The sequence below is a fragment of the Macaca mulatta genome, chromosome 20, assembly GCF_049350105.2.
Source record: "Macaca mulatta isolate MMU2019108-1 chromosome 20, T2T-MMU8v2.0, whole genome shotgun sequence".
Taxonomy (NCBI): Eukaryota; Metazoa; Chordata; class Mammalia; order Primates; family Cercopithecidae; genus Macaca; species Macaca mulatta.
The window spans coordinates 52,698,010-52,714,705 of NC_133425.1; the positions used below are offsets into that span (position 1 = coordinate 52,698,010).

General features: G+C 53.3%; 1 protein-coding gene across 7 annotated transcripts in view; it reads left to right on the plus strand.

The window, feature by feature from the left end:
* Positions 1–16,696, plus strand: part of CPNE2 (copine 2) — a 63,121-nt gene that overhangs the window by 3,605 nt on the left and 42,820 nt on the right. For 3 of the 7 annotated variants that reach the window (XM_077983674.1, XM_077983671.1, XM_077983673.1), the window contains exon 2: positions 2,271–2,395. Coding sequence is in view for 4 of the 7 variants with exons in the window: in XM_077983671.1 (XP_077839797.1) it covers positions 2,347–2,395 (49 nt within the window). In the remaining 3 variants the exon portion in view is untranslated. 7 annotated transcript variants of the gene reach the window in all.

Below are 16,696 nucleotides of genomic sequence, written 5' to 3' on the forward strand. Positions count from 1 at the left end.
GAAGGAGAGCGAGGCCCAGAGGATTGAGTGATTTCACCCAGGGAGCCTCTGAGCAGCTGGGATTCAAACTTATGGCCATGACTCCATGCCTGAGGTTTGATGCTGGAGTCAGCCACACCTGCCTCTAACCAGGAGATCCTTGAGGGGATCCCTCAAGGATCCTGATATGTTTCCGTATCAACCCCCTGTGGCAGATGCTATTTTCTAAAGACAGCCATCACGCTACCTTCCATCCCACATGCTCTTCCTACTATGTGACGGTGACACCCCTCTGTGACTACAACAGAAGTGACATTATGTGACTCCCAAGGCAAGGGCCTGAAACAGACGATAACGCTTCCACTTGCTTCTGTGCAAATGCTCACTCATGGAACCCTGTGCCATGCCACTAGGAAGCCAGGCTACAAGGAATGGTCACACGTAGGTGTTCCAGCTGACAATTCCAGCTGAGGTTCCAGTGTCCAGTGCCGGCCATATGTTCAAGAAAGCCTTCTAGACAATTTCAGCCACCACCATGATCTGACTGCAACTGTATGGGAAACGCTGCACAAGACCTGCCCTCGATGAGCCCTGAGGACCCCGAGAGTGTGAGGGATAAGTTTTGGGGTGATCTGTGATGCAACATAAATAACTGGAACACCCTCCCTCCCCCACCCCTCACACACCCCTGGCCCAGCCAGATCCCTAAACAGCTGGAGCTCCTTCAATGTGTCTTTCATTCACAAGCACACTGATGTGCACAGGCAAACCTGGGTATTCTGATTCGTTTTTCCAAACAGCTTGGACTGTGAAAATAAACACCCCGATGGCAGGTGTTGACACACATACCCTGACATGGGTCTATTTCGGGGCCTGTAGGCCCTCCCACTGTGCACCGAGAGGCCTCCACCTGGGCAGGGAAAGACTTCGTTTAACATTTTGCAGTCTTGTGTTGGGTGTAGAATGAAGATAAAGCACGTAGAATCAACCTGTGACGGATGCTTGGCCTTAATCAACTGCCTCGGGGCTCTCCTGATCCCTGGCCTTCTTTTTTAAAGATAGCTTTATTGGGACATAATCCATACACCATGACCTTTGTCCTTTTAAAGTATGCAAGTCAGTGGTTTTGAGCACATCTACAGTTGTGCAATCATTACTATAATCTAACCTTTTTTTTGACAGGGTCTTGTTCTGTCACCCTGGCTGGAGTGCAGTGGTGTGATCACTGCTCACCACAGCCTCAACCTCCTAAGCAACCTTCCCACCTCAGCCTCCTAACTGGGACTACAGGCGTGTACCACCACACCTGGCTAATTTTTTTTTTTTTTTTTGGTAGAGATGGTGGGGTCTCACTATGTTGCTCAGGCTAGTCTTGAACTCCTAGCCTCAACTAATCTGTCTGCCTCAACCTCCCAAAGTGCTGCGATTACAGGTAGGACTGCACTCTGCCTAGAATCTAACTTTAGAACATTTTTTATCATCTTCCAAAGAAACCCTTTGCCAATAGCAATCACTCCCCATTCTCCACTCCTGGGCCAAGGCAACCACAAATCTGCTTTGTTTCTTTGTGGATTTGTCTATTCTGGACATTTCATCTAAATGGAGCCATATAATATTTGTCTTTTGAGACTGACTTCTTTCACTGGGCATAATATTTTCCAAGTTTGTCCATATTGTAGCATGTATCAATACTTCACACCTTTCTTTTTTTCTTTTTCTTTTTTGGAGGGGGGATGGAATCTCCCTCTGTCACCCAGGCTGGAGTGCAGTGGTGCAATCTTGGCTGCAACCACTGCCTCTTGGGCTCAAGCGATTCTCCTGCCTTACGAGTTGCTGGGATTACAGGTGCTTGCCACCACGTCTGGCTAATTGTTATATTTTTAGTAGAGACAGAGTTTCGCCATGGTGGCCAGGCTGGTCTCGAATTCCTGACCTCAAGTGATTGCCTGCCTTGGCCTCCCAAAGTGCTGGGATTACAGGTGTGAGCCACCACAACTGGCCAGTACTTCACACCTTTCTATGGCTGAATAATATTCTGTGTTGTGTGGATATACAACATTTTGTTTTTCCATTCATCAGTGGATGGACATTTGGGTGGTTTCCACTTTTTGGCTATTATGAATCATGCTGCTATGTACATTTGTGTACAAGTTTTGTGTGGCCATATGTTTTCATTTCTGCTGGGTACATATCTAGGAGTGGAATTGCTGTGACTCCTGGCCTTTGCACTCTGCCTCCTTGGCTAGAGATCCAGTATCTTCCTTGACAGGCCCAACTATCTCATCCTTCAGGTCTCTTAAAGGAAGCCTCGCTGATTCCCATGGCTGAGTTGGGTCTTCTGTGCCACCCTATCTCCAACCTTTGCACATGTCATATGGCGATGTGATTGCCTGGGTCCTGGTCATGGCCCCCACAGGTGAGCAACTTGAGAGAGACCGTCTGCTTTTGTTCACCACTGTCCATTCCAGTGCCTAGCTCTCCTGCCGCTGGAAAGACAAGAGACAGATTCTGAGCAATCAGGAAAGGCTTCCTGGAGGACGTGGGGCTGGAGTTGGGTTGATAGGTTGGTTTGCCCCAGAGCTGGGCAGAGGGCTTTGATGGCTTCCATGGAAGAAAGGTGAGGAGAGCTTAGAGAAAGGAAGGATGGATGGGTGACAAGCAGGCAGAGAACAAAGCTCAGAGCCCCCGGGCTGTTTAGTCTTGGCCCCTCTAAGGCTGCAAAGTGCCAGTGACTCAGATGTGGAGGGAGGCTCACACGCTGCAGCGTGAGGCTCCCACATTAACCCTCACCTGCCTGGAATCGAAAAGCCACAATGGAAGCACTCGGCACGCGGCGTTAACCCTCAGCTGCCCAGTCCTTGAGCCCCAGGGCCAAGGGCTGTGGACATGGCCTTGAGATCCCCGGGAAGGCCCCGCCCTCCCTCCCCCCAGAATCTGATTACGTTAGGCTCAGCCTTCTGATGCCCGGTGGTGAACTTGCCCAGAGAGCACCTAAACACCGTGGAGCGGCCAGCGGCTTGAGCGCCCATAGACAGACAAGTGTCCTAAGAATTGGTGCCTCTTCTAGGGAAAAGGAGGCCTGGGCTCCAAGACCTTAAAGACTCGCCTAATTTTCCGCACGGATGAGTAGCCCCAGGCCCCGTTCGGATCCGTCTTTATCTCATCGTCTGTGTCAGAGAAATATGTCATGTTTCCAATCTCTGGCGGCAAGAAAATGCCGAGCTCTTTTGCTATTGGAGAAAAAAAAAAGGAAGAAAATACTGCGGCCCTAATCCTGCCCAATACATCCCAGAACCCAGCCTTGGGTGTTGCCCCGAGGGCGCAGCGCCGCTCCCATCCGCGCTGGGGGTCCGAGTGGCCCTGGGGCCCCGCAGGCCCGGGCTGAGGCCACCCCTCTGTTCCCGCGTCAGTGGCCCTGAGCGCACAGCGCTCGGAACTCGGAGGTGCCAGAGACTCCGGCGAAGCAGGCCTGGGGAGGGCGCGAAGCCACGTTGTTCCGATCCTCAGCCACCTGGGTCCCAGCCTGGAACCTTCAGACCCTGGCGTTCGGGCCCCCTCGGTGCCAGACGCCCCGAGTGCCGGGGCGCGCCGGGCGCGGGCTGGGAGCGGCGGACAGCGGGCGGGACAGCGCCCCCGCTCCTCCAGTGGGAGGGCGCGCGCCCCTCCAGGAAGCTCCCGCCTCGCCTCCCGCTTCCCTCCCCACTCCCCGCCTCGGCCGGAGGGAGGAGCCCGAGCCGCCACAGCCGCCGCCGCCGCCCGCTCGGCCCGGGAGGAGAACCGGACCCCGAGCGGCTGGGAGCGCACGCGAGCGGGCCGTGGCCGTGCGGGCAGCGCCCTGAGCCCGTCCCGCGCCCGCGGGCCCGGCCGAGCAGGAGCAGCGCCCGGGGATGCCCGGGCGGCCCGGACCGCGGGCAGCGGCAGCCGTGCGGTGAGGGCGGTGGCGCCCGTGGGACCCGCGGTGAGTGGGGCCCAGGCAGGTGGGGCAGCTTGGCGCGAGTGCCCAACTTCGGCCTTGGGGCTGGGCTTCTGGATCCAGCGGCGGGTCCGTAGGAAGCCGGGTTCCGCCTCGGGGGGCTGCGGCCGTCTAACCCCCACCGCCCGCGCGAACCCGGACACCGGCGCTTCGGTGACTCAGCTCCGACCCGGCCACGCGGGGGCGCCCCGCCGGCGCCCGGACTGCGGGGGAAGGGCGGGCGGGGTCCCTGGGGAGGGGCGCGCCCTTGAGGGTCCGAGCCCAGCTGCTATGGGGACCCTCCCACCCGCCCCAGGGACTTGGAGGGCGTATGGGAGGTGGAGTCCCGCCGCTGCCACAGCTGCTGAAGGCGTGAGGTCGCGCTGGCTCTTGGCCGGCGCGGGCCGCTCTCCGCGCCCCTCTGTCCTCCTCCCTCCCCTGAACACCCACCCGCAGCCCCAGGCAACTGCCGGAGGGCCAGCTCCCAGCCCCGGTACTGGGAGCGCAGAGGGGGAGTGGAGCTGGGCAGCTTCCCAGAAGTCGGAGTGTGTTTGCAAACTAGTTTTTGCGAAAAAGCTGTCTGGCACCTGTGTGTTTAAAGGGGGCGTGGGGGTGGGCATGGAGAGAGCGGGGGAGCAAGGCCCTCTCTTATTCCCTGTTTCTCGCAGCGATGCTCCTCTGAAAATAGAGGGGTCTTACTCCCCTCTTCCCTGCCCTTCCCACCCCATCCCCCAGCCTCGCTCTCCGTCGCCCCCAGTTAGAGAAGCTCTCCTATGGGGAAGGGGCTGCTTCAAAGGGGGTTGTGATTTGCCCTAGGTCACAGATGCTGCTGGCTCTGGTAGCCAATAGGGGGTTCATCTTGCATCTGAATCCCCTGCCCCATATGTACTGGGGGAAGGGACAAGTGGTCTGAGAGAATGATCTGAGCCGCCTTTTGTTTTGTCTACCTTAGTTTTTTGCTCCCTTAGGGGTGTGTGCTGTCTTCAAAGGGTGGGGGGCTTTTTCTGCCCCTTGGGCATCCACAGCTTCAGGGACTGCAGGGAGCCCGTGCTTTTCAGGAAACAGACGGTGTGGTGTGCGCAGATTGTAATCCCTGGCAGCTGCAGCCTGCCTGTGGCCAGCCCTGATGAGGAGGCCTGGGAGACCTGGGTCTGAACCCCACCTGTGACCAACAGGGAGCTTGGCCCAGACCGTTCGCCCCTGTGGCCCTCCGGGTCATCATCTGTGAAATGGGCTAATGTTCCAGGGCCTGCCTCCTGGAGAATGGACACAGCATGAAGGTGCGGTTTCATGGCATTCCCCCTGGCATATGTCCCGGTGAGCTCCAGGACCGCCCCAGCCAACTGGATTGGAAGGGGTCACCCAGGCAGGTTTCTCCATGGAAAGAACCAGGGACAAAGGATGTGGATGCTTGGGTTCTTCTCGTGGCTGTCACTTCCTGTCTGAGTGCCTTGTCACCCCTTGGACTTGGGGGTTTGTGTCTGTAAAATGAGGCAAATTGTGACATGATCCAGCTTACAGTCGGGCAGCTGGGAGGCTGGAAGTGGGGAACGGGGAGCAGACGTTCTGCAAGTAGGGAGCACTTCATGACTGGCAAGTGTGGTGTCTCTGGTGGTGTTCCAACGGACACTCCCTCCCCTGGGATGTCAGGAGAATGAAAAACTGGGGCATAAGGGGAAGAAGATGGCTGAGAATGGAACCTCGGTTTCTATGTCTGTAAAACAGTAAGTACTGGACCCCATCCGGTCCTCCTCCCAGTCCTCAGTTTCTGTATCTATACACTTTTATATTTTTTTCAGGTAACTGTGTATTTCTGCAAAGGTAGGATTAAATTAGATTGCAAGGACTCGGGTGCCAGCACTTACTGGTACATGGTAAGTGCCTCGTTAACTGTCATTGTCATTATCCATGGGAATATTAAGAAGCCTGATGTGGGTGACTGCATCCAGGATTCTTTGTGGGATTGTCTCAGGCCAATTTGCTCCTCCCCCTCCCATCAGGACTTCTGGGCTGTTCTAGGGGCAGGGGGCTGGGGTGAAAGAGGACCAGGAGAGGTGGTAGTTCTCATCCAGGTGTCCCCATTTCCCCACATCTGACTGGCTTCACAGGGCTCTAAGGAGTGAACAGAAAACAAAAGAGCATTCTCTAGTAATTTTCTCCCTCCTGTCAGAGCAGGAGGCATCATCGCCAGGTACGGTCCCCAATCTGAGAAGCCCTCAGCTCAGGGTCAGGATGCCCCCAGCCTGATGGAGGTCTCTGTCCCTCTCCCCTCCCCTGACCCTTACACATAGACGACACTGGGGCTACTGAATCAGGAGCAAAACACCTCAAGGACCCAGCTCCTTCCCCCTTGCAGAATATGGCCTCAGAGAGGCAGGAACCCTGCAGGACACAGTGGTGTGGGCTCTGTGGGAGCCGGGACGCCAGGTCACCCTGTGATCTTGGCAGGCAGCAGCTAGAAAAGTCCACAATCACATGTCTCCCCACCTCCCTGTCCAGAAGGGAGGACGTGGGAGTCCCATCATACCTGAGGACTGAGCCCAGGTTAGAGGCGCCTCCTGGCTCACATCCTATTGTCTTCTGCCGTCATTGGGCCACCGGACCTCAGCTGTCGCTCCCATGGCAGTCAAGAAGACTGCTATTCCACATCCTGGGACATTTCTTTCTTCCTTTTTTTTTTTTTTTTGAGACAGGATCTTGCTCTGTCACACAGGCTGGAGTGCACTGGCACAATCTCAGCTCACTGTAACTTCCACCTCCCAGGTTCAAGCGATTCTCATGCTTTAGCCTCCCAAGCAACTGGGATCACAGGCGCGTACCCAGCTAATTTTTGTATTTCTAGTAAAGACGGGGTTTTGCTATGTTGGTTAGGCTGGTCTTGAACTCCTGGCCTCAGGTGATCCACCCACCTCAGTCTCCCAAAGTGCTGGGATTATAGGCCTGAGCCACTGTGCTTGACCATGTAACATTTCTTTACTTGTCCTGGCCACACCTGCTCTGAGGTCTGCAATGAGACTGACCGTAGTGAGACTGTGTCACCATCCCTCCTCACTGCTGCATCTCCTGGTTGTATTTTTCTTGGGGCATTTGCCACTCTTCAAAATCATCTTCTTTACTCATTGGTGCACCAGCTTATCCGCCTCGCTCCCCAAAGGGTGTCAGATCCACAAAAAGGCAAGAGCAAACAGTGTCCATCTTGTTTAGGGCGGTGTCCCTGCACTTAGAACAGTGCCTGGCACATGGTAGGTGCTCGGTAAATCCTTGTGTGAGGAATGACTGCACCTGCCCCTCCTTGCAGCCTCCTGTTAAATGAGTCTGTGATGTTGAGTGATGGATCCTGGGAGAATTATGAGCTTGCCCTCTTGAGTCTCTGGAGGGATCCCTGTCTCACCATGCTGAGTGCTGGAAGGAGCATGGCCTTGCTGACAGCTAGATTTCAAACTTGTATCCTACAGAACTGTGAGAGAATCTAAGCCATTCAGTGTGTGGTGCTCAACTAATCCATGGCCAACCAGAGTTTGAAACCCGGTAGCTCAGGTCCCAGCATTCACTGTGCTCTTACAATACACTTTTCTCAGGTTGGGCCACCAGGGGCATGTCTCTGAAAGACTGATGGGAGGGCCAGGTGTGGTGGCTCACACCTGTAATCCCAGCACTTTAGGAGGCCAAGATAGGCAGACCACTTGAGCCCAGGAGTTCAAGACCAGCCTGGGCAACATAGTGAAAACCCATCTTTACAAAAATAAAAAAATAAGCAAAATTAGCTGGGTGTGGTGGTGCGTGCCTGTAGTCCCAGCTACTTGGGAGGCTGAGGTGGGAGGATTGCTTGAGCCCAAGAGGTCAAGGCTGCAGTGAGCCATGATTGTGCCACTGTACTCCAACCTGGGTGAAACAATGAGACCCTGTCTCAAAAAAAAAAAAAAAAAAAAGACTGTTGGGGTCCAACCAGAGGAGAGAGGGATTGAAGGAGTTGTTTGCTAGGAGCTGGGCATACTCCCTCTGTGTTTTGGAGAGGGGACAGCCAGGGCACATCAGGCAGGCCAGATAGCCTCAGCTCCTGACAAGACACAAAAGCCTGCAGGGATACAGTTGAGTTGCAGGGAGAATGGGCTCCTGAACCACACTAGGAATGTCCCCACCGCAGGGCCTTTGCACATGCTGGGAAATAGGTAGAGGAAACAGCACATGCAAAGGCCCTGTGGTGGGGACATGCCTAGCGTGGTTCAGGAGCCCATTCATTCATTCATTCAGAAATATTCACTGAGTACCTGCTGGGCACCAGCTATGGCTGGGATACAGCCATGAACAAGAGAGACCAATGCCTTGCTCTCCTGGAGCTTCTGATCTATTAACATCCCAGCTCAAATGCGGCCTCCTCCGCACTGCCCCATCACAATCACTTCACCCTGCTTTATTCTCTTTGGGACATTTTCCACTATCTGAGACTTCCTGCCCTTGCCATTTGCTCACCTCTCTGTCCCCCAACTCCATCCTGAACGCCTATGCCCAGAGCCTGAGTGTGTTTTGATCATGGTTGCCCCCACCCAGCATGCAGCAAAGTCCCTGACCCAGAGGAACTGCTTAAGAAACATCTGTTGAACGACCAAATGGATGACTGCATGGTGAGGGAAGCCCTCCTGGAAGGTAGAGGCCCAAAGTCACAGGTGAAAGAGGGATTACATCTGTGCACAACCCTCTTCCGTTTACGAGCTTTTCACTACTGCCTTAAGAACATCATGAAGAAAGTAGTGGGGACAGCTCTAGTTAGCAGCAGCTCCATTTCCTGTATGAAGAAACTGAGGCTAGAGAGGTTAGGACACACGGCCCGGGTCGCATAGGGAATGGGTGACTTTCTCCAGCACACCTCAGTCCCTTGGGTGGACAGGCAATGGCAGCAGGTGATGTCCCACCCAGGGGACCTCACCTCCTCCACCTTCCCAACCCCAGTCTTTCAGTCCTAGGCAAATCCACTTTCTCTTAGACACACAACTTTCCCCATTCCCTCCTCCATGGGAGTCCCCTGCCCTCTGAGCTTGGCCAGACCCACTCCCAAGGTCCCCTAAGTACTCAGTCCATGCCCCTCCCCACATGGAGCTTCCTGGGAGGCCGGAGGGGAAGGAGCTGAGACCCAGGAGGGAGGAGTGGCAGGAGAGGACAGAACCCAGTTCCTGCACTCATGGGGAGTACAGTGGAGGCTGCCTCTCAGCCTGCTAGGTCAGCCCCTCTGTAAGTGACACAAACCTTGCAGTGCAGGCTGAGCTGAACCTGAGGCCTGGGAGGGTGGGAGGGTCCCAAGGGAAGCCCCCTCCCCTAAGAGCCAGAGCTTAGTGATTAAGCGGGCGCTACAGAGAATGACCTCCCTCTGAATGTGGTCTGGTGGAAGCTGGGGGTCCCTAGGGGGACCTCAGGGCCAACCCCTGCTGCAGCCTCCTCTCGGTGCTGTCTGCATCTATATTTATCCCCGTAATGGCCTGGCTGCCTGTCGGAGTATGGTGTCTTTGGAGCGCAGCAGCCGGTGCCATAGCCGCGGTGGAGAAGTGATTTGTGTCAAGGTGCCGCCCCCACCTGGTCGGGAGTGCCAGCCTGCTCCCCGGGGGCTGCCTGTCACCTGGCAGGAGCTGCTGCAGCAATGGGCATGCGGCAAGGGCTCCAGAGAATAAGGCTTGTGGCTGGACCCTGCCCACCAGAACCAGGATGCAGGATGTTGGGGCGGCCAGACTGTGGCCAGGGTTCCTGTGTGGCTGGAAAGTGGAGCCAGATAAATTCTAAAGTTTTTTAGCTCTGAATCTCAAAGAACTTGTGACTCTGAAATCCTAGAATTCCCAAATTCTGGAATTCTGTGAACCTGTAGTCCCGGTCCTCTACAATTCCAAGATGTCATGGTTCCTCTTCCTCTCACCTTTTCACTCTTCCTCACGTTGTTTTTTTTATTTTTTATTATTTATTTATTTATTTGAGACAGCGTCTTGCTCTGTCGCCCAGTCTGGAGTGTGGTGGCGCAATCTCAGCTCACTGCAAACTCTGTCTCCCGGGTTCATGCCATTCTCCTGCTTCAGCCTCCCGAGTAGCTGGGACTACAGGTGACTGCCACCACGCCCAGCTAATTTTTTTTTTTTTTTTTTTGTATTTTTAGTAGAGGCGGGGTTTCACCGTGTTAGCCAAGATGGTCTCGATCTCCTGACCTCATGATCTGCCCGCCTCAGCCCCTCAAAGTGCTGGGATTACAGGCGTGAGCCACTGTGCCCGCCCATTCTTCCTCACTTTCAACAAACTTGTGTCGAGCTTCCATTCTGTGCCTCTCGGTGCTGGGAACAATGAGATGAAAATAGGGTTTGGTTCCATCTTTCAGCTCCAGTGAGGGCGATGCTTCTAAGTCAATGGTTACAGTATACTGGTATTGTAAGTGATTCCCTCTCAAGGAGCAGGGAATCCGGAAGGGCTTTGTAGAGGAGTCCCTGGATTGTTCGTTTTTTTTTTTTTTTTTAACCATATTGAAGTGTAACAAACGAAATAGAGCAGACATTCTACATGGACCAGTCAATGACTGTTCACAAACCGACCCATCTGGGTCACCAGAACCCAGATCAGAAACAGACACGATCAGCACCAAAGCCCCCGGTGTCCCCTTCTGGTCAGTAACACCTGTCCACCTGTCCTGCCACTATCCTGACTTCCAGCAGCGTAGGTTTGTTTTGTCCATGTTTAAGGTCACCTAAGTGAATTCATATAGGATGACGTACTCCTTTCTGTCTGGCCCCCTTCACACAGCACGTGTGAGACCTATCCATGTTATTGCTACCTGTGTTCTTCCTTCAAGCAGGCTGTGTGTGGTCCACTGTGTGTTCATTTACCAGTTATGTCTCCCTTCTTCCAATGATGGGGGTTTGGGTGGGGCGTTCCAATTGGGATTATTCGGATTAGCACTGCCATGAACATTCCTGTGTCTATCTTTGGGTGAACACATGTGAGTGTTTTTATTGGGCACTAATGTTTCTCCTAAGTGGTTGCACCAGTTTCCACTGCCTCTGGCAACCTGTGAGTGTTCTGCTCGATCCACATTATTGCCAACACGTGGTATTGTCAGCTTTTTAAAATTTTGGCCGTCCTGGGGGTGAGGGTGGGTGCATAGTGCATGTTTTTTTAAGACGGAGTTTCACTCTGTCGCCCTGGCTGGAGTGCAGTGGTGCAATCTTGGCTCACTGCAACCTCCACACCCCACCCCCATTCAAGTGATTCTCCTGCCTTAGCCTACTGAGTAGCTGGGATTACAGGCACCGGCCGCCACTATGCCCGGCTAATTTTTGATTTTTTTTTTTTTTTGAGACGGAGTCTTGCTCTGTCGCCAGGCTGGAGTGCAGTGGCATGATCTCAGCTCACTGCAACCTCTGCCTCCTGGGTTCAAGTGATTCTCCTGCCTCAACCTCCCAAATAACTGGGACTACAGGCGCTCGCCCAGCTAATTTTTGTATTTTTAGTAGAGATGGGGTTTCACCATGTTAGCCAGGATGGTCTCGATCTCTTGACCTTGTGATCCACCTGCCTTGGCCTCCCAAAGTGCTGGGATTGCAGGCGTGAGCCACCACGCCCTGCCTAGTTTTTGTGTTTTCAGTGGGGACAGGGTTTCACCAACCATGTTGGCCGGGCTGGTCTCGAACTCCTGACCTCAAGTGATCGGCCCACCTCAGCCTCTGAAAGTGCTGGGATTACAGGCGTGAGTCACCGTGCCCGGCTGCATTTGGTTTTACTGAGCTGAGTTTGAAGAAAGAAATCGCTAAGTGAAGAAGGGGGAAGGGCATTCCAGGCAGATGGAACAGCATATGCAGAATTAGGGAGGCATGAAAAATACTTGCTGCAACTCTGTGTGGCAAACAGCAGAGCTAGAGCCAAAGGTGTGAGGGAGAGGACTTTGAGAGCCTCATCAGGGAACCTGGATGTTGTCCCGAGAACAGCCGGGAGCCATGGAGAGGTTTTTCTCATTTTGAGTCAGTACCTGCAGTGTGTCAAGCATTTTGTAATTTCCATGTGTTGGATGAAAAAACTAAACTGAGACACAGAAAGACCAACGACTTGTCCAGAGTCACATTAGTGGAGGCCCAATAGCGAGAGTGATATTGGGCTAGGAGCCAGAGGACCAGAACCATGTGGGTAAGGGATTCAACCTCCAAGCCTCAGTTTACTCACCTGGAGAATGAGAGTGCTGATGATAACACCCCATTTGGGGATGTTGTGAAGCTGCAGAATTTCAAGGACCCGGGGCAGGCATTGTTATTCTCATTTTATTATGGTTATCTCTCCATCAGCATGGCCACACCCACCTTCACCTTTCTCTTGCAGCTGACAGGGTGGGGGTGGGCTCTCTGAGCTCCCACACTTAAGAAGGGCTAGCCCAGAGCTCCTGCCCTAACACCCTGTTTTCCTGCCCCATGACAGATCTCCTAGGAACTAAAGATTGCTATGATGGTTAATTTTATGTGTCAACTTGGCAAGGCTTTGGTGACCAGTTGTTTGGTCAAATAAAGGTATTTTTAGGTGCAATTAACATTAAATCGGTAGATTTTTGAGTCCTGCAGCTTACCCTCCATTATGTGTGGCCCTCATCCAATTGATCAAAGGCCTTCAGGGCAAAGACTAAGGTTTCTCCAAAGACTGAATTCAGCCCCAAAACTGCAACATAGAAACCCTGCCTGGGTTTCCAGCCTTCTGGCTTGCCCTACAGATTTTTGACTTTCCAGCCCCCACAATCGCATGAGCTAATTCTTTAAAATCCATTTCTCTCTCTGCATAGATAGATATCCTATTGGTTCTGTTTCTCCAGAAAACCTTGACTAATATGGTTATCATTTGTCTTCCTGGATCTTCTCATCTGGGAAATGGGACGAAGGAGGCAATTTAGACCTGGATTCATTCAAGATGTGTTCCAATCCCCCAGAAGTTCCGTAAACTTAGCAGCCATCAGGGCCCATAGGGAATGGGTGTATGGTTAGCTAAGGGTTCTGGTTAACAGAGCATTCCCATCCAGACTAGAGGTTGCAAACTCAGGGGTCTACAGAGACCTGGCTGGGAGCTCAGTGTGTGAAGCCAGCAGGGCTTATATGGAGACCAAGTGTGACACCTGCCTCATTATGCCAAATCCAGCTATGCTAGAGCCATCCCTGGGGTGTGGTCAGTCATGGGGTGGCCGCATTGCATCTTCTGATCTGTGGCCTCGTGCCTCAAAGTGTGGTTCCAGGGGGAGCAGCCCTAGCATCACCTGTAGCTTGTTAGAAACACAGAATTTTAGGCCCCTCCCCAGACCTGCTGAATGACAATCTGTATTTGAACAAGATGCCCCATGTACTCAGCTAACCTGTGATTTGTGTGTACTTAGCCCACATCAGAACCACCAGGAGAGCATGTTAAAACACAGGCCTACGGGCCGCTCTAGGCCTTCTGCTAGAGCAGGTCTGGGTGGGCCCAGGATGCTACATTTCTTTTCTTTCTTTTTTTTTTTTTTTTTTTTTTGAGACAGAGTCTCGCTCTGTTGCCATCCTGGAGTGCAGTGGCACGGTCATGGCTCACTGCAGCCTTGACTTCCCGGGCTTAGGTGTTTCCCCCTATCTCAGCCCCCCACGTACCTGGGACTACAGACAAGTGCCACCATGCTCAGCTTTTTTTTTTTTTTTTTTTTTTTTTTTTTGCCATTTTTTGTAGAGACAGTGTCTCACTATGTTGCCCAACTGGGCTCGAATTCCTGAGCTCGAGTTCCACCCGCCTCAGCCTCCCAAAGTACGGGGATGATAGGTTTGAGCCACCGCGCCCACTGGGTGCTGCATTTCTAGCAAGCTCCAGGGAGATGCGTAGGTGACCTGTCTGGAAACCACACGTGGTAACAGCTCTGAGCCACCTCAGGAGCCTCTGCTGTCAGAGATGAGACCCCACTGACAGGATTTGCTGGGTGCAGAAGGCCTCAGAGGCCCTGAGGGTCCCAGAAGCCACAGCACCCAGGAGTGGGCCCCACCTCAGCACCCAGGAGTGGGCCCCACCTTGAAGACCTTGAAGGTTGTGTTTCCAAGCCCACAATTCACTCCCTAGTTCCCCATCACTACCGGGTCTCTCTGAGCTTTCCTGTGCTGTGTCCACCAGCCTGGAGGGAGAACCGAGAGCCATGTTTCTCAATCAGTTTTTTGTTTTTATTTATTTATTTATTTATTTATTTATTTTTTGAGAGAGGGTCTCACTGTTTGCCCAGGCTGGAGTGCAGTGGCACGATCTCAGTTCATTGCAACCTCCACTTCCCGGGTTCAAGCGATTCTCTTGCCTCAGCCTCCCAAGTAGCTGGGATTACAGGCACCTACCACCATGCCTGGCTAATTTTTGTATTTTTAGTAGAGATGGGGTTTCACCTTGTTGACCAGGCTAGTCTTGAGCTCCCGACTTCAGATGATCTGCCTGTCTCAGCCTCCCCAAGTTCTGGGATTACAAGTGTGAGCCACCATGCCCGGCCCTCTCAATCAGTTTTAACCTCTTGTCACCTTTATGTAAACTGTTAACTTTACACATCCCTGAAATTTTTTATCTACTTTCCCCTCTCCAGACATTAAGAATTGCTGGGGATTCAGACCCTACAGAATGGGTTCCTAACTACTGCCTGGCACTGACCACGACCAGGCATCTGCGCCGCTTTCTTTGTTACTGCCACCAGCAAAACAGATAATTTATTTTTTTCTTTCTTTCTTTTTTTGTTTTTAGAGACAGGATCTCACTCTGTCACCCAGGTTTGAGGGCAGTGGCACAGTCACAGCTCACTGCAGCCTTGACCTTGCAGGCTCAAGTAATTTTCCTGCCTCAGGCTCCCCTAGTAGCTACAGGTATGCACCGCCATACCTGGCTAATTTTTTTATTTTTTATTTTTGTAGAGACAGGATCTCACTGTGTTGCCCCAGGCTGGCCTCAGACTCCTGGCCTCAAGCAGTCTTCCCGCTTCAGCCTCCCAAAGGGTTAGGATTGTAAACATGGGCCGCCACGCCTGGGCTGCTTTTTCCTTTTCTACACATCAAGTTGCACGTGCTTTACTGACAGCACACAGTGCCCTCGCTGGAATTTACAAAAGGACATCCCACTGTGGTCCCAGCTCCTCGTCTCCACCAGCCTCTGGAATGGGGTTGCCTCCCTGGCCACCTCAGGCCTGCCCTTCACCATCCAGCAGCTCTCCTCCCCTTCGGGGTTCCCAGGCCTCCTCCTGGGCCGTCTGCTTCCCTTGCCTGCCTCTCTCGCTGTCCCCTCCTCTCCGCCCATTTCTAAATTAGAGGCTCCCCCACCCAGCTCCTCCCCCACAGCGAGCTCCTTTACACCACAGCTGCTTCCCAGGTTCGGCATCGTGGTGGGGCCAGGGCTACTTTCTCCTCACAGCCATTAGGAATCACTGATCATAGCAAAAGCTACCTATTACTGTTCTAAGTGCTTTACCTCACTGAATCCTCACAACACCTAGGAAACTCTTTTTTGGTTGTTGTTTTTTGTTTTTGTTTTGAGATGGGGTCTTGCTGTGTTGCCCAGGCTGGAGTGCAGTGGTGCGATCTTGGCTCATTGCAACCTCCGCCTCCCGGGTTCAAGCAATTCTCCTGCCTCAGCTTCCCGAGTAGCTGGGATCACAGGCACATGCTACCATGCCCGGCTAATTTTTGTATTTTTAGTAGAGACGGGGTTTCACCATGTTGGCCAGGCTGGTCTCGAACTCCTGACCTCAGGTGATCCTGCCTGCCTCGGCCTCCCAAAGTGCTGGGATTACAGGTGTGAGCCTCCACGCCCAGCTGGGAGGCACTCTTGTCCCCATTTTACAGAGGGAGAAACTGAGACATAGGGAGTTGAAGGAACTTGCCAGAGGTCACACAGCAGTTAAATGGCAGAGCCAAGGTGGGAAGGATGGAGTGACCGCAGCCTTGGCTCTGAGCCTGGTCACCATCCTTCCCTGGCTTCAAAAAACCACTGCCTCTTGTTGGGCCTCAGTTTCTACCCCTGTGAAGTAGGACACAGTCCCTCTCTTGCTGGCATCTCAGAGCCCAGGGTTTGAGAAGCCGCCTGTGATTCTCTCAAGTGATGTGTGCACGGGGAGGTGGCTATGGTTGCTCTGGGGCTGCTGCTGATGGAGTCTGCCTGGCGAGCCCCCACCTCCCTCATTGATTAGGTGTAGGTGCTGGGGAAACAGTGACGATGTCCTCCTGAGGGACAGGGCAGACAAACAGACACAGGCACATAGACAAATATGTAAAACGCTTGTACATTGCAGCGATCTATGAAGGAAGCAGCATGGAGCGGAGACGGATTACGTCAGCCTGGGTGATCAGGGAAGGCCTCTGAGGATGTGATATTAAGCTGACAAGTAAGACCTTTCCTGTGAAGAAAGGCATTCCTAGAAAAAGGAACAGCAAGTGCTAAGGCCCTGAGGCAGGAGAGAGGCTGACAACAAAGGGAAGCCAGTGCAGCTGGGGCAAAGGAAGCGAGTGAGGGGGAGGGTGGCAGGAAGTAGAGACAGGTCAGGCAGGGTCCTGTCATCCTGGGCACGATTTGGGGTTTGTGTGACCTGGATGAGGAGGTCACAGGAAGATTTTCAGGTAGAGCCATGGTGGCATCTGACTTTTAGGTTTAAAGACTCCCTCTGGCTCCGGTGTGGAAAAGAGAGCGCAGCTGAGCTTGCATCAGAGAGACCTGTTATGGGTCAGGGTGTGTCTGGGCATGAGATGATGGGAGCCTGGCTGGGCTGACATAGTGGAAGTGGGGAGAGGATGG